The sequence below is a fragment of the Peromyscus leucopus genome, chromosome X, assembly GCF_004664715.2.
Source record: "Peromyscus leucopus breed LL Stock chromosome X, UCI_PerLeu_2.1, whole genome shotgun sequence".
Classification (NCBI taxonomy): domain Eukaryota; kingdom Metazoa; phylum Chordata; class Mammalia; order Rodentia; family Cricetidae; genus Peromyscus; species Peromyscus leucopus.
The window spans coordinates 20,090,072-20,115,204 of record NC_051083.1 but is presented as its reverse complement, the minus strand read 5'-3'; the positions used below and the strand labels follow the sequence as shown (position 1 = coordinate 20,115,204).

General features: G+C 40.3%; 1 protein-coding gene across 5 annotated transcripts in view; it reads left to right on the top strand.

Moving 5' to 3' along the window:
- Nucleotides 1-25,133, top strand: part of LOC114702863 (protein FAM104A) — a 61,745-nt gene that overhangs the window by 24,252 nt on the left and 12,360 nt on the right. Inside the window, exon 1 of one of the 5 annotated variants that reach the window (XM_028883443.2) lies at nt 8,970-10,556. The exons of 1 other annotated variant lie outside the window; for it this stretch is intronic. In XM_028883443.2, the coding sequence (XP_028739276.1) occupies nt 10,552-10,556 (5 nt within the window). In that variant the 5' untranslated portion in view covers nt 8,970-10,551. Of the gene's footprint in view, nt 1-8,969; nt 10,557-10,693; nt 10,769-14,098; nt 16,118-23,119; nt 24,945-25,133 lie in introns of those variants that run through there. 3 more of the 5 variants (XM_028883441.2, XM_037199254.1, XM_028883442.2) reach the window with 3 other exon arrangements.

The following is a 25,133-nucleotide window of genomic DNA, read 5'->3' as shown; positions in this document are numbered from 1 at the left end:
CTTGTGTCATCATGTCCAGCCTAACAGTTAATTTCTATTGTAGTCATTTTGGAATACACAGACAAGATAGAAGGGAAAAAAATAGCTGTGGCTCAGCTACTCACATACATTCCTTTTAACAGGTCCCCACTTCCAACACATTTTGTATGTCACATTTATTTTTCTGTATTTGAGATAATATATTGCCCCATACTGAATTCTGAAGTTGTTTAGTTTATTATTAGACAATTAGTATATTTTGTTTAAACCCAGAATCTCAATAATTCAGCATAAGTATCTGCCATAAAATGCTTAAAATTTCCTCCATTGTCTCTGAAATAGAAAATATATGCTACTGATGCAGGAGAAACTTGAAGTAGTAAAATTGATACTATAAAGGATTTATTTTATTAATTAAACTTTTTTATTTATTTTACATCCCAACCATAGTTTCTGTTCCCTCCTCTCCTCTCATTCCCTCCCACTACCTCCCCTCTGCTCCCTCCATCCACTCCTCCATTTCTTTTCAGGAAAGGGCGTGCCTCCCATGAATATCAACAAAGCATGCCATATCAAGTTGACATAAGACTAGACACCTCCTGTTGTATTAAGGCTGGGCAAGGTGACCCAGTATGAGGAATAGGTTCCCAAAAGCCAGAAAATGAGTCAGAGGGACAGCCCCTGCTCCCACTGTTTGGATTCCCACAAGTAGACCAAGCTAGACAACTGTCACATATATGTAGAAGGCCTACGTCAGTCCCATTCAGGCTCTCTGGTTGTTGGTTCAGACTCTCTGAGCTCCTATGAGCCCAGGTTAGATGATTCTGTGGGTTTTCTTGTGATGTCCTTGAGCCCTCTGGCTTGTACAATTTTTCCACCCTCTCTTCAGCAGGATTCCCCAAGCTCAGCCTAATGTTTGACTGTAACATGAAAAGTCTTATTAATAAACTCAGAGCCAATTATGGGGATGAAAGCTGAAAGATCAGAGAAGCAGAACAAGCCAGCCACAATCTCTACCTCGAGGAAATCCTCAGTCTCTAGACAGTGAGTTCCTGTTTCCTCATACTTTATATACCTTTTTATGCCCTGCCATCTTACTTCCTGGGATTAAAGGCATGTGTGCTATCACTGTCTGGCCTCTATGTCTAATCTAGTGGCTGGCTCTGTCCTCTGATCCCCAGATAAATTTTATTGGGGTGCACAATATATCATCACATTTCCCCCTTTTTGTCTAAAATAATAAAAGGTTATAACTATGTAAGAAAAACTATATACAATAAATACAATAAGGATATGCTATATATATAGTCAAGAATTACATTAACAATGACCAGCCCATTAACATTTAACAGATTCCGACAGAAAATTCCATTATTTAGCCTATTTTGGCGATTCCAAAATTTTGCACCTAATACACTTTCTATCCTAACTTGTTTTGCCAACAGAAAACTATCTTTTGATGTCTTTCAAATTTATATACTTATGCACCTTAGTGAGTTTCTTTTCTGAATATGTTAACAATGAAAACTATAACTATCTAATTTTCAACTCCCTCAGAACCTGAGAAGGGAATAATATTTACTGAATAAGCAGGAAGTGACTTCCAAAAAGTGTGTGAAATGACAGAAACAGCTGACTGCCTGGACAATCACCCAAGATTTCTCTACAACACTGGGACATCCATCTTCAGCCTACAGGCCTAGCATATCTGACAGACTCATCTGTGAAGCAGGATTTTCTAAAGGGTCTCCCTACCTTTTCTTGGCAAGGATCAGCAGTCCTTTGTTTTGTGTCCTGTTTGTCCATTTTGGACAGCATACTGTCAGCAGTTGATGTACATTTTCTTGCTCAGTGGCTAATTTGCAACAAAAAAGTAAACTCATTAAGGAGTTTCTTCAATGCACAACATCTTCTCTGAAGTAGATTGGTGCTGCCAGCAGCAGACATGTCTCATAGTAATAATAAATAGAATCTATTTTACTAAAACATCTTAAATGCCATATTCTATAGATCTCTAAGTGTTTCAGGATGACCTGTCTATCTAAAATATATTTCTGTTTAACCTTGAAAACATACCTAATATGACTACAAGTTTGATTGTAATGACTATTAACTTGCATTTCTTTATATCCCAATTAGTTGGTAATAATAACTTTCACCGGGCAGTGGTGGCTCACGCCTTTAATCCCAACACTCGGGAGGCAGAGGCAGGTGGATCTCTGTGAGTTCAAGGCCAGCCCGGGCTACCAAGTGAGTTCCAGGAAGAGGCGCAAAGCTACACAGAGAAACCCTGTCTCGAAAAACAAAAACCAAAAACAAAAAACAAAAAACAAAACAAAAAAATAACTTTCAAGGACTAGCAATTTGCATTACATTGTTAAATGAACTTTATATGTACAATACCTTGAACAAGATTAGAAATATATGTACAGTATTTTCTAACAAAATCAATCTCAAATTTGTATCAATATACATAATTTGTATATAATATATAAAAATCTAGTCCAATGTAAAATATTTAAAACTAGTAGTTGCTTTTTAAAAGTAGATTCATTAATTTATCTTTTTATCTTATCATATCCATATTGTCTTTTTTCAGAGTAGATTCAATAATCTACCTTTTATCCATCATTTCTATACTTTTTTTTCAGAGTAGATTAAATAATCTACCTTTTATCTTATCATATCTATATCCTCTTTTTTTCTTTTCAGCATAGATTCAATAATCTATCCTCTATCCTGTCATTTCTATATCTTACATTTCTATATCATATCCCCCTTTCTTTTAGAGATTGACTATGACCAATAACAATTTGTAACCAACAACCTAAACAAACACAAACATCAATAATCCTTTTTTGGGGGGGAATGTGGGCATAGTGGTCTAGGCTACTTCCTTCTGATTGGGGCACTGGCAAATGTAGTCGTCAGTTTTCTCAGGTCCTGCCCAGCCCCATGGTCCCTCAGCTACTTATAAAAATAATCATTCAGCCCCATGTTGGGCACCAAATGTAACATGAATCTTATTAATAAAAAAAATTCAGAGCCAAATATTGGGGTGAAAGCTGAAAGATCAGAGAAGCAGAACAAGCCAGCCACAAGCTCTTACCTCTAGGAAATCCTCAGTCTCAAGACAGTGAGTTCTTCTTTCCTCATACTTTATATACCTTTTTATGCCCTACCATCTTACTTCCTAGGATTAAAGGTGTGTGTGCTTCCTAAGCAAAGGCATGAGATCTCAAGTGTTGGGATTAAAGGTGTGTGCCACCAAACCTGGCTCTGTTTCCAGTGTGCCCTTGAACTCACAGAGATCCAGATCTGTCTCCCAAGTGATAGGATTAAGGGTGTGTGCTATCACTGTCTTGTCTTTATGTCTAATCTAGTGGCTGGCTCTGTCCTCTGATCACCAGATAAGTTTTATTGGGGTGCATAGTATATCACCACATTTGGCTGTGGGTCTTCATCTGTTTCCATCAGTTGCTTGGTGAAGAGTATCTGATGACAACTGGGCTAGACACCAGTCTATGAATTTTTTTTGCCAATTATGTTCGGTTTTATCATAGGTTTCTGGGTCCTTGTGCTCGAAACAGTGTCAGAGGTTGGCTCCCCCTTGTGGCATGGGTCTCAGGCTGGACCACTCACTGTTTGGCCATTCCCACAATCTCTGTGTCATCCTTACCTCAGTACATCCCATAGGCAGGACAGACTGTAAGTTGAAGGTTTTGTGGCTGGGTGTTGGTGTCCTAATCCTTCCATTGGAAGTTTTGCATGGTCACAGCAGATGGCCAGTTCAGGCTACGTATCTGCTATTGCTAGGAGTCTTAGCTGTGGTCATCCTTGTAGATTCCTGGGAGTTTCCCTTGCACCAGGTTTCTATCTGACCGTGAAATGCACCCCTTTTCCAGTCATCTCTTTCAGTACTCTCCCCCTCCAACCCACCCAATCTGATTCCCTATGTTTCCACCCCAGACTACCCAGGAGATCTCTTCTATTTTCTCTTCCCAGGGAGATACTAGAGTCACCCTTTGGGTCCTCCTTGTTACTTAGCCTCTCAGGGTCTGTGGATTGTTAGCCTGGTTATCCTTTGCTTTAGAGCTAATATCCACTTATGTGTGAGTACATACCATATTTGTATTTCTAGGTCTGGGTTACCTCACTCAGGATGATTTTTTTCTAGTTTTATTTGCCTGCAAATTTCATTATATTGTTTTTAATAGCTGAGTAGTACTCCATTGTGTAAATGTACCACGTTTTCTTTATCCATTCTTCAGTTGAAGGACATCTAGGTTGTTCCCAGGTTCTGGATATTATGAATAAAACTGCTGTGAACATAGTTGAGCAAGTGTCCTTGTGGTATGATTGAGCATTCCTTGGGTATATGTCCAAGATTGGTATAGCTGTGTCTTGAGGTAGTTTTATTCCCAAATTTCTGAGAAACAGCCATACTGATTTACAAAGTGGATGTACAAGTTTGCACTCCCACCAACAATGGAGGAGTGTTCACCTTGCTTTACATCCTCTCCAACATAAGCTGTCTTCAGTGTTTTTGATCATAGCCATTTTGACACGTGTAAGATGGTATCTCAGAGTTGTTTTGATTTGCATTTCCCTGATGGATAAAGGATGTTGAGCAATTCCTTAAATGTCTTTCAGCCATTTGAGATTCTTCTGTTGAGAATTCTCTGTTTAGATCTGTATTCCATTTTAATTGGATTATTTATTTATTTATTTATTTATTTATTTATTTATTTATTTATTGGTTTTGGAGACAGGGTCTTTCTGTGTAGCTCTGGCTGTCCTGGAACTCACTCTGTAGACCAGGCTGGCCTCTAACTCAGAGATGTGCCTGCTTCTGCCTCCTGAGTGGTGGGATTAAAGGCATGCACCACCACCGCCTATTTGATTATTTGGTTTTTTGATGTCTAGTTTCTTGAGTCCTTTATATTTTTTGGAGATTAGCCCTCTGTCAGATGTGGGGTTGGTCAAGATCTTTTCTCATTCTGTAGGCTGCTGTTTTATCTTATTGACAGTGTCCTTTGCGTTAACAGAAACTTTTCAGTTTCATGAGGTCTTATTTATTAATTGTTGATCTTACTTTCTGTGCTACTGGTGTTTTATTCGGGAAGTTTTCTCCTGTGCTGAAGCGATCAAGGCTATTTCCCACTTTCTCTTCTATCAGGTTCAGTGTATCTGGTTTTATGTTGAGGTCTTTGATTGACTTGGACTTCAGTTTTCTGCATGGTAATAGATATGAATCTATTTGCATTCTTCTACATGATGACGTTTTGCAAGCACCATTTGTTGATGATGCTTTATTTCCATTGTATAATTTTGGCTTCCTTGTCAAAAATATAAAGGATTTTTAAATAAGCTTGCTTAGAAACTATTCAACTATACAAAGTAGAATTTAGCTAAAGGATTGCTGCTTCTAAGAAGGCTGGAAGATAAGACTGAATGGTGGTGGTACATGCCTTTAATCCCAGCCTTGGGTGGCAGAGGCAGATGAATCTCTGAGTTTGAGGCCAGCCTGGACTACATAGTGAATTTCAGGACAGCCAAAGCTTCACAGGGAAACCCCATCTCTACCCTCTCCCCTAAAAAAAGAAAGACTGGAAGAGAAGTAGTGCACTAACAAGACTTGTTAGAAACCGAGAAAGCCAAGTCTGTGCCACAATTGAAGTTTAAGGTTGTTGGGAAAGTTTCTGCTGATGTTTACTCAGCAAGATTATCCTCCAATTAGGCTCCATCCTGTAACAAAAGGAGATAACCCTGACTTACAACCAGCCATTATCAAAGAACATGCCTCTAAGGGGCAATGCTAGGGGGCAGTGCAGGGTCACAGGCACCATTAAGTCCTGGTCTGCCATTAACTCCCCTTCCTCTTCTCAGTAAAAGCATAATTCTGCCAGGTGGAAAAATGAACCCAGGTAACAACTAAGTGAAAAGAACAACACAGGTGTACTTAAGAAAAAATTCTGGCGATTTCTCTGCTGTATAACTCTCCCATCTGCCCAAGTGGCCAGACATGAGTCTGCTGCCTGTTTAAATTGCTCAAAGTGTAACCTGGGGCTGAGATCTAAAAGAGATTTAAGGATGACCGAATGTGTGAAGTTTGTAAGCCTGAAGTGTACTTAAGCTAGTGAAATCTTCTGTTTTTGGCCATCTCCTCTTTGAGCATTAGCCAGAGCTAGACAAGTGCTAGAAAGAGCTTTTTTCTTCATTAATCTCTTAATTATGTAGTATGCATAATTAAAATGTTCAGTGTGCAGAGCAATTTCTCACTGGGAAGGCGTATTATTTCTATTACAACAAATATTGTTAATAAATCCTTGTCGACATTTGAGAGGATAATTCTCCTGTTGATTTCTACAAGTTGACATGTTTCTGGAATTGCTGGGTTTCAGCAGCCTGGTCCTGGCAGTCCTCACAAGATAGGCTCTGCCATTCATTCATCATCAATAAGCCAGTTAGAGAGATGGTTAATAGTGGAGAGCAGAAAAAGGAGATTTCAGTGTGTCCACACTGGGAAGAGGAACCAATGAAAAGGGCCAGCCACCTCCATTTTGGGTCCTGACATCTGGGTTAGGATTCAGCAGGGGTTGACACTTAGGTATGACTAAGCAGTCCTGGTCAGGATGTGATCTACCCAGGAACTGATACTTCACTGTCAGCCCTGCAGGGTCAGCCATATAGTTGTCAGCAGTCTGTGAAATCTCTTTCCAGGAGACAAGCTCCCCTCTGACTGGCACCTGGGCCCAGCCTTTTCCTTCCCAGAATGGGACTCTTGGGATAAATGCCAATTTCTTAGGGTTCATTGTCTCTCAATAATTTGATAGCCCGAGGCAGGGGCACAAGTGTCTCTCTTTAGAATATCTTGGCTCCTTGCTGAGATTGTTAGAGATACAGTTTGCAAAATTCCTTTGAGAACATTTATCAAGTGTCTGCATTACTGTACCTTGAGATTATTGCTGACCTTTTAAATGTTACTAAATTCAGACATTGCTATATTGTTTTTGTTTTAAAATAAATCCTCTTAAATTACACCAAAGGTCTACATTTTCAGTTAAGACCTATACATTTGTTTCTCATACTTGTTGTATAAAAATGAGCTTAAAAGATTTCATATAAGATACTGTTCATTTAAAATGAGTACCTTGGGGCTGGAGAGATGTTCTTCCAGAGGTCCTAAATTCAATTCCTAGCAACCACATAGTAGCTCACGAACATCTGTAATAGGATCTGATGCCCTCTTCTGGCAGCATGCAGGTATACATGCAGAGAACTCATACATAAAATATAAATAAATAAAAATTAAAAATAATTAAAAAAAGTTAAATGAGTACTTTGTGATCAGAACTATACATTCAGTATTAGAGCATTTGCTTAACACTTGCAAGCTTTGAGTTCAATCCCCAGCTCAGCAAAAAGTAAAAACAAAAGAGTAATAACAAAAAAGAAAGAGAACTTCATAAGTACATGTTTAAAAGGGGGTGGAAAACAGCTCACAGAAACCACGAGTTTTGGAACCTGAGGTGGAACACAGTCACCAACCACAAACTCTGTTCCCTGTCCTAGATAAACTACCATCTGCCTCAGCTTTGAAGTTGTCTAGCCTCCTTGTTACCTTTGTGTATATCAGTTGAATAGGCATTATATTTGAATCACAGCTGGGCACGGTGCTGCAAATTTGTAATCCCAGCATTTAGGAGGTAGAGGCAGGATGATCAGCAGTTCAAGATCGCCTCATTTATATAGCTAGTTGGAGGTCAGCATGGTCTACTTAAGACCCTGATTCACAAAAATTACTAAATTTAAGTCACGTGTTTATTTTTTACCTTATGATACCTTGCCTTGGATGTATTTGAACAATCTCTCCACACTAAGATTAAAGACAAGGATAGAGCACATAGACTTTCCTCTGGGAAATAGCAAGTCCTGTTCTTGACTGTGTTATTTGCTATTTCCTTGTGTAAGTGTCCAGGCAGGAATTAAGATGTCCTAAAGAGATACTTAAATATTTTCTCCTTTGGCTATCTGTTCAACAGTGGACCTCAAGGAATTGGAAATTTCCCCAGGAATTTCACTTTGGGGAACTAAAATCCTGAAACCTGTGCCAGGACAGGGAGAAGCTGCTCTTAAAGAGATTGCACATAGTTCTGATACCTTGGCATACCTTGTAAGAGACTGGAGTCTAAAATATGATGATGGCTAGGACTACACCTTGAGCAAGACAGCTTAGTTCTGCATACTTTATTCTGCCCTCTATTTAAAACTAAAAGTCATCAGATGCAGAGTTCCATGGCCAGGCCGAGCTCCAGGAGTCCAATCGATGAGAGAGGAGAAATTTGCCACCGCCTGGCTGAGAGGAGGGAGGGATTCTGTGAGCAAGGGACATCGAGATCATGATGGGAAAATGTACAGAGATGACCAGCCAAACTATTGGAAACACATGAACTGTGGACCAATAGCTGAGGAGCCCCCATGGTACTGGACTAGGCCCTCTGGATAGGCAAGACAGTTGTTTAGCTTGATTTGTTTAGGGGGCCCCCAGGCAGTGGGATCTGGACCCATCCCTGGTGCATGAGCCTAGTGCCTATGGTGGGACACCTTGTGCAGCCTTGGTGCAGGGAGGAGGGCCTTGGACCTGCCTAAACTGAATGCTGACTCCCCATGGGAGACCTTGCCTTGGAGGAGGTGGGGGGGGGAGGTTGGGGACGGGAGGAGGGAGAGGAGGGGAATGTGGTTGGTGGTATAAAATGAATAGAAAAATCTCTTAATTAAAGAAAACAAACAAAAAAACTAAGCCGGGCGGTGGTGGCGCATGCCTTTAATTCCAGCACTCAAGAGCCAGAGCCAGGTGGATCTCTGAGTTCAAGGCCAGCCTGGGCTACAGAGTGAGTTTCAGGAAAGGCGCAAAGCTACACAGAGAAACCCTGTCTCGGAAAAACCAAAAAAAAAAAAAAAAAAAAAAAAAAAAAAAAAAAAACCAATAACAACAACAACAACAAAAAAAACCCCAAAAAACTAAAAGTCACTTCTGTATAGTGGAAAATGGTCTTTGGGGCAGATCACTGGAGTTCTATGCTCCTGTGCCCACTGTGGCTGCAGTAAGTAAACAAATCTTTCCACTTTTTACCATTACTTTGTTTAATTGGCTTATTGAGGATAGGTGGTCTGCCAGGGCCTAGGCTCTGGCTGTAGTAACACTTGCAACCTGAAGTTTGTAGGCTTTGATTCTTAAGTGTATACTCAAATCATACATGATTTTCTGACAGACCACAAGCTCTGGAGTCACGACTTTAGAAGTAAAGGGTTCGTCATGCACCTTCAAATCAGAAAAGATGCTGTAACAGAACAACACAGCCTACATTTTCACTAGGAACTACATACTGGCAAAAAAAGCTTACTATTTGAAAAAGTTCGTTAAAAAAAAAGAAACCTCACCTAAAATAGAAGGACTCAAATAGCTATGGAGTTTAGTAGTTGCTATTGTTGTCCATGCACCTCCATACTCTTTAGGTAGGACACAGTAGGGCACTAAAAAAAATATCTTAAGAATGAAAATTTCTCTTAATTCAGAAGCTTGTCATTGATGTAGCCCTAAGCTTAGAGGTTACTTTTGGGTGTCTGGGTACTCTTCAGGATGACAAAGTTTACTCATTCTTGTCATTTCCTATTTCTCTTATTTTTCTGTCTGTATGGGATACTGAGTAGAAAGGAAATTTAGAGATCATGTAGACCAATGGATTTTAAATTCTAAGAGATAGAAACTCGCAGGAGAGGGGAAAGTGCTGTGCATGGCGGAGCTACAGCAGAAGCAAGGCCTTTCTTCTCAGCTCCTCGCCTGAATACAGAATTCTCTGGCTTCTTATCCTTACAGTGGAGGAAACAGCATGCCCAGAAAATAAGGCACTATACTTCAGGGAAATAGCGGAACTCAGATGAAAGGGAGTTCTTTTAGTCTCTGGCCCACCCGGAGACCCTGTGAAACGTAAAGAACTGCCTGTCTGTCTTTATGGCAAACCTACTGTCATTAAAACAAAAATCAAACCTGTTTTTATGAAATATGATTTTTTTCAGTTATGTTTGGATAGAGCTAAAATAATTCAGAAGGCTTTTTGCGATTTTTCTTGTCATTGCCTGGGAGCTCAGTAACAGCTAGGGCATCTATGCATTATTGGACCAATAGGCACACTGTTCCTTGATGCTCATGTGTGACCTAAGAGGCCCCAAAGGATGAGAGGCCCCAGTAGCGGCTTGCTTGGCTTGCTGCTGTGAGCAGTTAGATTCAGATTAGGTGAGGGCCTGGAGGACAGTGAGTGCGTCAGAAGTGGGTTCGAGGCTGGGGTGAGTGGGAGGAGCGTGTCCTTGTACACGTCTTGAGCGTGAGGCGCAGAGGGCTGTCGGGAACAGGTTCTGGACATCACCAACCACGTCTCTTAGGCAACAGGCAGCTACAGCGTTGGAAGGAAAGTGCAGGAGCCTCCCAGCCAGACTAGCAGCAACCTCGCCAGCATATGCTTGCAGACTCTGAACCAGCCAATCCTACACTAAGAAGAGCTCATCTTTCCAATGTGGTAGGGACTTCCTGTTGCTGTTGCCATGGTTCCGCGGGCGGGACTTAAGAGAAGCTTCCTTTGTTTGAATGGTATTCTAGTCCCCTTGCTCAGGTCTGAGTGCTTGTGTGTTGTTCATCCCACCTGTCTTTCCTAGCCTTCATCTTATGGGCTGTGGGCAGAAAAGCAGCGGAAAAGATGGATGATCCTCCGAAGATGGACGATCCTCCGATGTGGGTGCCTGTCTGTTTCTTTAAAGTCTTAGATGGCAGTGTTGCGCCATACAGCCCCTTCTCCTCTGTCCTATGTGTTTGAAAAAATACTGTGAGTCTTTTTAAACTAAAAGGGCTTTTTTTCCTTTCCTTTCCCCCTTTCCTTCCCCTTCTCCTCCCCTCCCCTTCCTTTTCCTCTGGTAGGATTTGTGCCTGCCTGGAACTGGCAATTGAGTTAATAAATTCTAGACTTACCTTGTTAATATTCACAGCCTTAGAACAAAACCCTTTATTTTTCAAGTTGGCTTTACTATTGTAGGGCAGCCTAGACACTACAGCTACTTGTATTTTGGCTTCCCTGAAAGGTCTTATTATTCTACCCCCTGCTTGTCCTGGGGTTTGTGTTCTTTCAATGTAGAATTTGTTTCACTTCCGTCTGGAAAATTTCTGTAAAGTGTTAATGAAAACAAGTTTTTTCCTGCAGTCCCATCGCCTCATGGTCACCATTAATTGTATTTTATGGTAATTGCCTTAGTGATTTTCTAATCCATACGGGTCTTTTAAACATACTAGGATGCATATTTGTGCCTTTGCTTTAGCATCTTAAAAACCCTTTTATAGAATCAGACCAAATTCCATTGATATATGTAATTGCTATATGTCACATTAAAAATCTCATATATTTAGCTTGAGTTATTTGTCACTTGAACATTTTCTTCAGTGTGACAAAATTATTTAAAAACTAATATGAAAAATACAAACAACCCATAACCCCATCTTATTGTCAAATATTTTAAAAGTATTGTTGCTGAGGACAAGATTTGTACTAGTTTGCTTCCTTTTTGCTCACCATTTATATTTAGGCACATAAAAAAGTGGCTAGCAGTGTGTTCTGAATAGATATGTTGTGTGTAAGAATTAGTGTTTGATTTCTGCGGGGTAATTTTGTTTGTAAATAGGGTGTGACATTTTGAAATATCCTGTAGCGTTTAGTTTCCTACATGCTTTTTCTTTTCATTTAAACAATGTGAGTAATAAGTATATTATTAGAACGTAAAACCACCTTTGTTTCCAGGTTTACATTCCTTTCCAGAGTGTCTTGTTTTTTTCTTGTATTTAGCACAAAAAGGTGTTCTACAAGAGTGTATAATTTAGAATGTGATCCCACATCTGTGTGTCACAGTTGCCATGAATATAAAAGGTGGTGACTGCAGTATCTGCTTCAGTGTTGATAGCCTGCATACATAGCTCAACAGGTTCTTTACTTGGGTCCTCACTGCTAGATGTCACATTATTGCTGTCTGTCCTGGTGGCCATGACATGTGTAGCAGGGAGAGAGTTTTAAACCAGCTTTTTATTTTTTTTTTTATTTGAGTCTGGGTGTGATAAAATCTTTTTAAATGTAACCTCTTGAGATTCCCATTTCTACCTTCTAGTAGGAAAAGCATTATGTAATTTTGAGTGAACTGAGTCAAGGAGGAAAATATTAATACATTACTCAACGATATTGCTTCTTTAATTTACAAAGAATATTTTCATACATTCTTACTGTATTTCTACAAGTAGATTCATTGACTTTACAAGTCCAAACTTTTTTATTAATGAAATTTGTTTTTGATGATATTATATATAAGTTCAAACTTTTATTCTATGGGTACGTGCATGAAAGTTAATTCCCATTCTATGTGAACTTTGGGTTTTTGTGTGCTCATAATCATTTATAAATTTTGAAAAATAGTATTGATTTTATGTTGCAAATGTAGAAATTAACCCCACTGTAACATATGTATTATAAACGTTTTCCTTTTTAATGATGTTTGTGGTCTTTAGCTATATAATGATTAGTACTCCCCCACCCCACCTCTCTGTCGGGGTGGAACTTAGAACTTGGAGACTTGATGAACACACTACCACTGAACTGCTGCTCTGCCTTCCTCCCAGCGCTGAATCCCATTGTCGACCACTTTATTCTTTCGCATGGAGCTGAAAGTGCCATCTACCCCTACCTCCCCTGCCACTTATTTTTAGCCTAATCTTTTTAGTTTTTCACTGTCCTGATGAAGTCCCCATCACAATGCTTTGAAAACCTCAAATAAATAAAAATTCCAAGTAACTACATGTTTAAGGTTTTCCCTAACAACTTGCTAAAATCACTACCCTCTAGGACTCCAATATATGTCTATTCTGTATATCCCTGAACTTGTAGTCATTTAGCACAATTACATGCTTTTTAAACTCTCACTAGAAGTACTAGATCCCACAGCTTCTGAGTCATTAAAGCTGCCCATGCATGTACCTAAATTTAACCTTCACCGATGAGGGCAGAGCTGGTAGTTGTGGAAGCAGTTATCTCCCTCCTTCAGTGTGGCCGAAAGGGCGAAGACTTGCTGGTAGTGAGAGTAGGCAATGATGGTGTTACCAAGGGAAGAGATGAGTGTGGCTGGGAGTGGTAGCTTCACTAACCATGACTCTCCTACCATTTCCACCTTAGAAGGAATGTCAGCGTTGAGAGAAGACCTACAGGAACTCCACTTGCTTTCTCTGTCCTCTGGCAGTCTTACTTTATTGTTTCCACGGAGAAGGCTGACTACTCCTTTGATCCTGTCCAGTGGGTGTGGGAGTTTACAAACCTGCTGAAGAAATTGTTTCACACATTCACTGTTAGTCTATCATGAATTCCATATGATGACATGACAGTCTCTTTTGTTTGCTTGTTTTGTTGTTTTGTTGTTTTTTTTTTGAGATAGATACGGTATGCCTATGCAGTCCAATGTGTTTCTGTTCTTCTGCCTCAGCCTTCTATGTTCTGGGATAACAAGTGTGTCGCAAGCCTGACTTTCCGATTCATTTCTATTGTAGTCGCCTTGGAATATATGGGAGAGAATAAATGAAAAAGTGTGACCTTTTCTTAATGTGTTTTAAATATTACATTCATTTTTTCGTAGTTGTGGTAATATATTGTTCAATATTAGATTATGAAGTAGTTTTTTTCCTACTAGGTAATAAGAATATTTTCTTAAAATTCAAATTTCCCAATAGTCTATCATATATATCTTCTACAATATGGTTAGAATTAGTTCCTTCATTATTTCTGAAAAAGAAAAAATAATGCTACAATAAACATTGTTAGTACGTCATTGCCCTCATTTAAACAATGTGCCTACTGTGGTTTCTGCCAAGTGGATACATGCTGCAAAACTCCTCTGACCAAGAAAACGTGCCAGTATCTGCACCATTGCCTTTTGAGATTACTGCTAACCTTCAGAATGTTACTATGCTGAGATTTGAGTTTGCTGTCTTAGTTTTTAAAAATATCTTTTATATTATTTGTGATTCAGTGCTCTTTCATACATTTTTATATACTCTGTGAAAATGACTTTAAGATTTCATATGTGATATTGGTTTTAAAAGGAACATATTGTGGCATGGGAGTATGTCTCAGCGGTACTGAGCTTTCATAGCAAGTGGGCAAGTAAATCCAATTACACAAAAAAGAACCAAAACAACAAACAAACAATAAATAAATAAGCACTAAACCAATCCAAACATTTCTTGAGGCACATTCTGTCAGCCATGCACCCCAAACATTTCCATATGCAGATTTATAATCTGAGAAAGATCATAGTCACAGACGGCCTACCCTACATAAACTGTCATTGTGGTTCAGTTCTAGAGTTGGTCCATCTTAGGATTCTCCCCGGTGTCTATCAGTTAAAGAAACAGGGTAACGTGTATCACTTTCCTCCCATTCACATCCCAGTACCTTGAGCTAGCTATTTCTGAGTGATCCTGCCATACTGAAATTGCAGAGGACAGAACATATCTTCCTTTGTGGGAACCACTGGTCATGTTATAAGACAGGACCCAATCCTAACCATATATTGTGGTGTCTTGTTGCAGCAGAAGCTTTCGGGCTTTGATTCTCAGAAGCTTATATGTATAGTCTTAGCCATATAAGACCACAAACTCTGGAGACACAAATTTTAAGGGGTGGGGTGGGGACACAAAATTTCCTTACATCTTCAAAATGGCAGACAGTTCTGCAACAAAGTGTTAAAACCTGTGATACTAGATAATTAAATTGAGGAAAAAGTACCTTGTGCTATTTGGAAAAGATATGATGCACACAATCACATGAAGAAGGAGGACCCAACTCTGTAGAGAGGTGTTCAATGGTGGATGTGGATAGGGCACAAGAAGGTAGCAAAGATACACTACCTTGGAAAAAAGTTTTGTTGTTTGTTTTTTTTATATCATTTGATTAGTTTATCCCCAGCTAACAGCTTACCAGTGTTGCAGACCTAAGCATAGGGGTTACTTCTGGGTGCCTGGTATTAAGGATGGTTAAGTTTACTTATTTTCTTACTTCCCTTTGTCACATCCTTTGACACCAGGAGGAAAGCTTAGAGAGATTGAAACCAGTAGATTTCAAACTGTTTAAGTGTAAGAAACTTTGTTAGGGGAGGGGTGTAGATGAAGAGATTCTTCTCTTACACTCTCCTGCCTGGTTGCTGCTACCCTCAGCTTCTGGTTCTTTTTTCTTAAAGTTGAAGAAACAGCCTGCCCAGAGAACAAATCGTTTTCCTTGTCAGGTTACTTCCCCCCCCTCCCCCCAGTAAAGCAGGAGAGGCTGATGGATCTTAGACTGGAAGGGGTGATCTCTTGAGCCCTGGCCAAGGCCTGTCTTACCCTGCTCACAGTACTGTTTAACTCCCTCTCCCCTTTTGAGTAAATATGTGTTTTCCCCCCACCTTTGACTTCTCTGAGGATTGAGTTAAAATAATTAAGAGCAGAGAGGTGCAAGCAGGATAAGGTAGAACATCACAGAAGGGCATAGTCTTCTTTGCTGCCCAGGGCATGACCATGAGTAGGAGACTTTGGAGGGGAAGAGAAGGGTCCCCAAGAGGAAAGAAAGGCTCTTTGCTGCCCAGGGCATGACCATGAGTAGGAGACTTTGGAGGGGAAGAGAAGGGTCCCCAAGAGGAAAGAAAGGCTCCATTGGCTGCCTGCTATGTGTCATGGGGCCTTGAGGTAGGGAGTTAGGATTAGAGGGGATGAGTGCTGCAAGGAAGACAGTGAGGGCAGCCACTTGAGAAGCAGGATCAAAGGCTGGGAGGAGTGGGAGGAGTGTGTCCAGGGACTGGCAGCCATCTCACGTGGTGCTGCGTGGTGCGCAGGGCAAGAGGGCCTCCTTATCAGCGGTCCCATTCTACATCAGCGATTGCATTCCTTGGTCAGCAGAGAACTACAGCACTGGAGGGAAGTGCAGGCCTGCCTCAGGACAGAGCTGCCAAGGCCTCTCGGGAGGACACTTGTGCTCAGGCTGCAGTTCACCACCACTACTACAAGGAGCAGCATCTTTGCAATGTGGTAGGGATTTCCTCTTGCTGTTGCTGTGGTCCATGAGCAGAACTAAGGGAGGCTTCCTTGGTTGGTGTAGACCGATTAGCTACTTGGGCAGGTGTGAGGTGTGAGTTTCCTGTATCATCTGTCTGGTCAGTCGTCTCAATAGGTTGGCTTTTTTTCATCTTCATTTGATGGGCTGGGGGCAGAAAATTCCCAGAAAAGATGAACATTTCTCTGATATTGGTGCTTTACGGCTCTCTGACCCTTAGATGGCAGTATTTCTCAGTGCAGTGGGCCTCTCTGCACCATCCCCCTCCCTTCTTGTGTCGAAAAAAAATCCCCTGCTGTGGAGCATTTTTTCTAATGTAGAGGCTTTAAAAAAAAGTCTTGGAGCAGGAGATTAAGTTACCAGCTTCCTCTGAGGTTCCCTCCCAACTCCCTACCTCTTGGACAAAGCTCTTTTCTTTTCTCCTTGGCCTTGCTTTAGTGGGGCAGCCTAGGAACTCATTTTTTTCCCCTTCTGGCCTTGGAGTTTATGCACCTTTGCGAATATTTTCTTCCAGTATAGATTGTATTTCACTGCATTCTGGACATTTTCTGGGAGTATTAATGAAAACAATTTTTACTCACAGTCCTGTCACCCAGGGATCACCATTAATTCCACTTTGTGATCCTTGCTTCAGAGGTTTTCCATACAGGTGCATTTAAAGCATACTGAGATCCATATTTGCACATTACAAAAACCCTGTGGGATTATTGCTGTGAGTCTCATTACCTGTACAGTTACTGTGAGTTACCTTCAAAGCCCACATATCTAGCAACCTATGATAGCTTTATCCTTGTAATGAGCTACAGCTATGACAGTTCTTTCAGAACACACATGGAAAACAAAAGGAGCCCTTGAATTCCTATGTAAATGTTAAACAACAAAGGACTTGTCCCTGGGATAGGAGCTTTACTAGTTATACCCATCCCCCACTCCCACCTCCACCAGGACAGCAACAGAACAGCTCTAGTAGCCTGCCCTCCACACCAGCATCTGTTGAACTCAGGAGCATCTCTTCTGGTTAATTGATTTTGTTTATGCATGTGTCATTTCATAAAACTCTGTAATGTCTACAGTTTCTTTTTTCTTCTTTTTCTTGGGGAGATGTTTGAAGACAGAGTTTCTATGTGTACCAGCCCTGGCTGTCCTGGAACTCACTTTGTAGACCAGGCTGGCCTGGAACTCACAGAGATCCACCTGCCTGTGTCTCCCTAGTGCTAGGATTAAAGGAGTGCGCCACCATTGCCTGGCATATTTGCAGTTTCTTAAATGATCTTTCCTTCCACTTTCTTGTGGGGATGTGTTTGTTATTACAATTTACCAAAATAGTCTTTGCTGTTTGACATTCTCACTTGGTATGTCTTTTACTCGTTTTTTGGATTACAGGACAGAAAAGCATCTTCAAAGCCACTGATAGACTTGATAGACGAGGGCCATTGGTAAACCTTTATGCTTGCCTTCAAGTTTCCTGATGTATTGATAACTGACTCCACGCGTGTATTGTGCTGTCTTTGGAAGCATATGTTAAAAGTAGTAAATAATTACCTATTTCAGGGAGATGATGCTTTGCATAATAGTCAAGAGATGTTTATAGCTTGTCTCCTGGCAAGGGTAGATTCACTATTATTCTTGTTATCTACTGTATTTGCTACAGTATGTAGTAATGACCCTTTATTTTTTATGAGACATGTCTTGCTATGTATATGTAGCCTTGACTAATCTGATACTTGCTATACAGCCCAGGCTAACCTTGAACTCCTGGGAATCCTCAGTCTCCCCAAGTGCTGAGATTACATGCACCTGTGATATCAGCAGATATTGGGGTTTTGTGGACATCTATTGAGATTTCTGGGTTCTTATGACTCAGAATAAGGAGCTAGACAAAGAAATGTAGATAACAGCAGAAATAGACACAATTCATCAGAAAGGAATGCACTTCCAAGGGAAGAAGTGGGGAGTTGGGAGGAAGGTTAGAAGCATGGAGGACTGGCACATTTATAGGTCATTTGCATAGTGCAGGCTTTTTTGCTCATACTGTTTTGTTTGTTTGTTTGTTTGTTTGTTTTTGGTTTTTCGAGACAGGGTTTCTCTGTGTAGCTTTGCGCCTTTCCTGGGACTCACTTGGTAGCACAGGCTGGCCTTGAACTCACAGAGATCCGCCTGGCTCTGCCTCCCGAGTGCTGGGATTAAAGGCATGCGCCACCACTGCCCGGCGCTCATACTGTTTTTTTTAACATGTAGGCCTTGGTAGTATGTATAGGGCATATTGTTCTAGTCTTCCTCTCTGCCAGCTCATTTATTCTGGATGAGAGAGAGCAATGGCTTCACTAATCACAGTTGTTCTACCATTTCCACACTTAAAGAGGGCGTCCATTTTTGCATGGTGAAATTGTTTTAAATCTGCTTCCTTTCTTTGATGTGTGGCAACCTGACTTCATTGTTTAGATGGAGAGGGCTGGCTGCTCCCTGCTTAATCTGCCAAGGAGATCTCTTCATGCATTCACTCTTACTTTAAAAATGAAATTCATTTCTATAAATTTTTGTTTAATGGACTGGAGAGATGGCTTACTGGTTAAGAGCACTGGTTGCTCTTCCAAAGGACCCAGGTTTGATTCTTGGCTCCCCACAGGATAGCTCACAACTATCTGTAACTTCAGTTTTGAGATATCCAGTGTCATCTTCTGGCCTCCATTGGAACCAGGAATGCATACAGTGAATAAACTGTATGCTGGGAAAGCATCCATATGCATAAAATAAATTAAAAAAAATTAAAAATTAAAAGTGTGTGTGTGTGTGTGTGTGTGTGTGTGAGAGAGAGAGAGAGAGAGAGAGAGAGAGAGAGAGAGAGAGAGAGAGAGAGAGAGTTGTGATACGCATATGGAATTCAGAGGACAGCTTTTGGGAATTGGTTCTTTCCTTCCATCAAGTGGATCCTGGAAATTGAATTCAGGTCCACAGGCTTGGAGGCAGACAGCTTTACCTGCTGAGGTATCTTGCTGGCCTGACAATTCATTTCCATTATATTTTTGGAACACACAGAAAATAATAAGGCAAATAATCATTACTGAAAATCGCATAAACATCTTATTTCAATGTGTTTTGTATATCACATTAATTTTTCCACATTTTCAAACACTAAAATATACTCTCTCAAAGTATGTTATCCAATACTGAATTCTAAAGTTTTCATATTAAATAATACATTTTTGGAAATTCAGATTTCTCAGTATTCTAGCATTTTGAAATTCCTATATTTTTATCTGAATTAGAAAAATTGTACAAATACCATTAATATGTCATTTCTCTAATTTCAGACAATATACCTTTTGTGGATTGCTAAAGTAGAGATGAAAATAACATCTTTTAAATTATTTTGAGATTTAGTATCTTTTCATACCTTTAATATCCATGCATGTGGGTTTTTTGTTTTACTTTTTACTTTTTTGTCCAGTTCTGGGGAGTGAACCAAAGATTGATGCATTTAGGCAAGCACCTGACCACTGAGCCCAGGGCCTTTTTTAAAAATATTTGTATATTTGATGTAAGTGATGATTGTCTTGCAGATATCTTCTCAGTGTCTGAGAAATGTAACACTTATTAATTTCACAGTGAGTACCTGACAGACACAGTGCATTTAAAACATTCAGAACATCTTCTGCAAAGTTATGTATTTTTGGGAGCCTTGTGTGAAAATTGCTTTGTATCAAGCACGTCCTATTACTTGTATTTGTGCCACTCCACTACATAAGGAATTTGCCCAGGTTTCCGACATTGTTACAGATGACAGATTTGTCTTGCACTTATGTGGTTTTGATCCATTGTGTATTCATTCTCTATTGGTAAACTAATGATTTTTGTATATCTCTTCTAATCAAGATTTCTCACCAAGGTGTTATTTTATGTTTACTAATTGAGCTGACATGACCAAAGATGCTCCCAGGTGTTTAACATTGATGAGTTTTGTTTATTATGTGCTGCCATCTTGGGATAATGGAACCTTCTCATATTCTGTCTCTCTTCTGTGAACTTATATGTTTTCACAGGGAACGAGAACAGCTGAAGGCTTTCCCATTTTGTATATTTTCACAGTTTCTGTATAATGTGAATCCTTACATTGAGAAGAAGCGAAGACATGTCCATGTTCTTTACATTCACCCTATTTCTTTTTCTGTTCCTAATACTAGTTTGTTTCTTTTCTGAGATGTGATGTGAACATTTGGGGATGAATGAACATCAAGGATGTCTCCATCTCCACACACCTGCTTTTCATATGATTTGACTCGACAAGGATTTTCTTTTTCACAGTGGGATCTAGAATCCAGCTGAATTTTTTGCCACATGGATTATCTTTATTATGTTTAAAGTTTCTCTGTGACTTGATGTCTTAAGATTTCTCCTGGAATTTCTGTAGTCATCTTCAAAGTTCTGGTCTTTCTGTTGTTACCATGTTCCTGAAGGTTTCCTGCATCACATATCCATGGAGCTTATATGGGGGAAAATCCTGCAAAACACATTCCTCTAAGAGGAAGTTCACAGCTACATCTTCACAGGTCACACACTTCATATCTGCTTCCCAACTCTCCTGCTCCCATCACAACAGCTTCTGGGGTCAGTTGTCACAAAGTGACAGAAATTGGGTCACCTGAATCCTCTCTTAGCAATCAAGATAATGCCCTTTCAGACTACTTTTTTCTTTTCAGATACTGTCTTCTTTTGTTTCTTGCTGCCCAGTGTCTCACTAGGCTGGCCAGGCTGAACTTGAATAGCCCAGGCAGGCCTTGACCTTGAGATCTACTGCCTCTTACTTTCTCTCTACCTTATTTGTTTGTTTGTTTATTATTTTGAGATAGGGTCTCTCAATGAACCTGGAGCTGAACACCTGGCTAAACTGGCTGGCCAGTAAGTTCCAGGAATCTACCTGTCTCCCCTATTATCCTCTCTGGGTTACAAAGTATGCTTACTGGGTGCTAAGGATACAAACCCAGGTCCTTATGCTTGGTTGGGCAAGCAACTGAACCATTTAGCTAGACCCTAGTCAAGGAATGATTGGTGAACGGCATGAGAAGAGTTGGTGTTGGTGCTCTTGGAAGGCTACTGTAAGCCAAGGAGCGAGAACATAGACATTGTCTAAGATTGGAGCATTTGCAGATTAAAGAGGAGGACAGAAGGAGTATCGGAAATAGTTTTGAGGGGTTCATAGCTACAGGTCTTGTATATGGTAAGAAACAGTGTGGCCAGTAGAGTGGAGCCTCCAGAAGTTGAAGGCTGTAGATATGATGTGGAACCGTTAGGGAGTTAGAAGGTCAGGAGATGGTACTACTGGTGATCAGAGAGGAGAATGAAAGAACAGGACACCATGGAAAGGCGTAGTTTGCCCATGGCTGCCCATGGCATGGCCACAGGCAGGGAGGCTTAGCAAGAGAAAATGAGAATGTCCCCAGGGAGAGGACCCACTGGTGGCCTTCGGAGTGTTGTGGACACCAAGGTGGGCAGTTAAGGTTGAGGGCTGCAAAGAAGACAGTGCAATCACCGGAGTGGGCAGAGTATGTCCAGGGAATTGGCACTTGTCGCAGTTCCGGCACAGCAGGAATAATGGGGCAGTGTGTTTCCTCTGTCAGTGCGCTCTAAACTCTTAGCCTGCAGTTCACAGCAGCTTTAGAAGGAATATTTAGGCAAACCCCAGGCTGCAGACTAGAGGTGACCTCTGGGTTCCTATACAGCCCTAGAACCTGCCAGTCTTAGGGTAGACTTCCTCTCCTGTCTCTCCCACTTCATTCATGCTTCCTGTGGCTCATATACTCCCTGTTGCTGTTGCCATGGTTCTGAAGGCAGGACTAACGTTTCTGTGCTGGCGTATTTGCTGGTACCAGTTCATTCATTATCTTCCCTTTCATCGCACTTGGTTTCCTCAGCCAAGTCTCTTGAGTTTTCCACAGAAAAGTGGCTGCAAAGATAGATTTTCCTCTGATTTAGAGATGGCAGTGACTTAGAGATTTAGAGATGGCCTTGCCACAGCTACTCCGCCTTTTGCCCTGCGCTTCACCTTGGAAAAAGCCATGCCTTTTGCTGGAGAAGCCCTTCCTATTGTGGTAGGGCTGCTGCCTTCTGGACAAAAAGTCATCATTTAGTGATACAACCCTTTAGAGACATTCAGTTCTCCCTTGGAACTGCATAGATCCCTTAGCAACTTAGCATTTCTGCTTCTCTGAAAGATCTTTCTGATTTCTTGGACCCATTGATGTCCTGGGATTCACAGGCCTTTCTCAACATACTCATCCTTTATAGTAACTATTCTTTCTCACTGTAGAAAATTCAGAAGGCTGATATACAATACAGAAAGCTAATCTTCTGCATAGTCCCCTTGCTGAAAGATTAAACTTTCATAATGAACTGCGATAATTTTCCTAGATATTTTCATTCATGAAGTATATTTAACTAAACTGAGGGCATGGGTTGTTTGTTTGTTTGTTTGTTTTCGAGACAGGGTTTCTCCATGTAGTTTTTGGTTCCTATCCTGGATCTCACTCTGTAGACCAGGTTAGACTCAAACTCACAGAGACCTTCTGGGCTCTGCCTCCTGGGTGCTGGGATTAAAGGTGTATGCCACCACCGCCCAGCTCATGTTTTATTATAACTTAAACATACTGCTTTTTAGAGCTCAGTTTTAGATTTTTGAAAAATACCTTTTTTTTTTTTTACATTATACACACTTTTGTTTAAGAACTAAAATGTAAAGGAGTAAAAGCTTCAGTTAAATAGGAGATCAGAATATCTGAACTCATAGTTCAAGGACAGTCATCAGCACACAGTGTTGTGAGGGTAGGAGCTGAGATTTATGCTTAATCAGAACGCATCACCTGGAGGAATGTCTTTACTGTAGTCTGTGCTCAGTGAGTGGTGCGAAATAAAACATATGCATTTTTCATTGTGTATATATGTGCCACTGTACTCATAGCATTGTGTTGTAAAGAGTTTTCTACATAATTTTTTCTATTTATTATTTTGTTTTGAAAATCAATTTTATTAGCGTGAGCCTGGTTAGTTCACTCAAGGGAAACCATTTAGCTAGCTGGTAACAAACAGAGCCCTGATCTTTCTAAGTTCAAAGTGCTTTCCTTTATTCTGTGAGGTTTAACTAGATGCTATATATCACAGAATTTCTTTGGGTAATGGGATGGACTTGTTATTGTTGCTCCATGAGTTGATTTGATTAGATCTCACTATATTTCCTGTATTTCAAGGACACTGTTCTGTATCATAGGCAAGTCATAGCAACTAAGATTTTGGAAATTATCTCAAGGATAACTGAGAAAGAGTTAAAAATCTGTAATTAGCTTAAATTGTTACATTGGATTTTTATTTGCATCATGTATGAAGTAGGGGGACTCAGAAGAATATAGAATTTAGAAATATGAATTTAGGGGACAAACTACCAATGTACTCTTGTAATTAAGAACACAATTATTTCACGGGAAACAATGTGTTTGAAGGAAAGCTAGTCTTATTGAAATATTTCTTATTCTCTAAGACCAGCTACTGGTTTTGATGTTGCTTTGGCATGCCTGACATACCTGGAAAAAAAATCATGTATTTGCTACTGAGAATTTTCTTTTTAAATACCACTCTATACAAATAATATAACTTTAGCTACACTATCAAATTCTTTGCCATAAAAACAAAACAACCCCCCCCCCAAAAAAAGCAAAAAAATGTTTGAATAGCTATCCAATTATGCACTAATTTTTTCCCTTCCTGTAGAAGAGGGGATGGGGTGATTACTCAAGAAAATTTGTCTCCAGTTACTTTTGTCCTTCTTCCTTATTTTATTATCTAGTCACTTCATTTCTCTAGGATGTTTCCCCAATTTTGAGAGGATAGCACTTGACAAAGGAAAGTAGATCCAAGGAGGGATGTCCTTAAACATCCATGTTCTCAGTAGTCCCCATTTTTCTATTACACACTGCTTATGGAAACAGAAAAGAGGGGGAAGGTGTTTGAAAAAGAGTCTGATAGCATTTCAAGTCTCAGACATGAATGGAAGATTGAAGACGAAAGAAATAATGGACATCGTTAGAATTAACAGTACTAAGGAGTGCCAAACTGTTAAGACTGGTTTCTAATTAAGTGGTTAAAAAGAATGTCTGTCTAATCAGTTCTAGGATTTCTGTGGGAATTTTAAGACCAGGCAAGGCTTCTAGCACTCTTGAAGCAGAAACAGGAAAATTGCAGCAAGTTAAAGAACAGCTAAGCCACGATAGTGGGTTTCATGACAGAATGGGCTATAGAGTGAGACCCTGAACAATAAAAGAAAACAGAACGATATGAATTATAATGGAAAACACCACAAAAAAATTGGAGATTAAATGGTGTGGTATATACTCCCCCCCCCCAAACAGTGTCTTACCATATATTTTATATAAAGCTCAGGCTGGCTTGAAACTCATACTGTAGTCCAAGTAGCAATGGAACTAGAGATCTTTATGCCCCAGATTCCTGGGGCTTGGAGTACAGGCATACATCACTATATATAGTTTCATTAAAACACTTCTAGACACAGTTTCAGGGAAGCAATCAGCCACAGTGTGGTGATGGCAGTGAAGTAGCTCCAGTGACATAATAGTTGTCGCCATAGCAACAGGAATAATCTGACAGTACATAGGAAGTGTCTGTTCCTAGCCACTGGCTGAAGAGACATAAGAGCAAATAGGCGCTAGAAGCCGCACCTGTCTTGAGAGCTGCCCTATGGCAGAGCTGAGAACCATATAATCTGGAACGGTTATTTCAGTGGACAATGGGGCTGGTCAGGTAGAGTTTCAACATTTGAGCATAACATCTTTGTGGTTTTGGTCCCAAGCAGTGGTTCACATTAAGATTCTGATTGGGGAACTTGAACTTGGGCTTTGGGTATACATAGAATTCCTGTTTGACATGTTTCCTCCACTGCCTAGTGCCATCTGCTTGCAGAATCTGAATCCATCAGAGCAGCTCTGACTG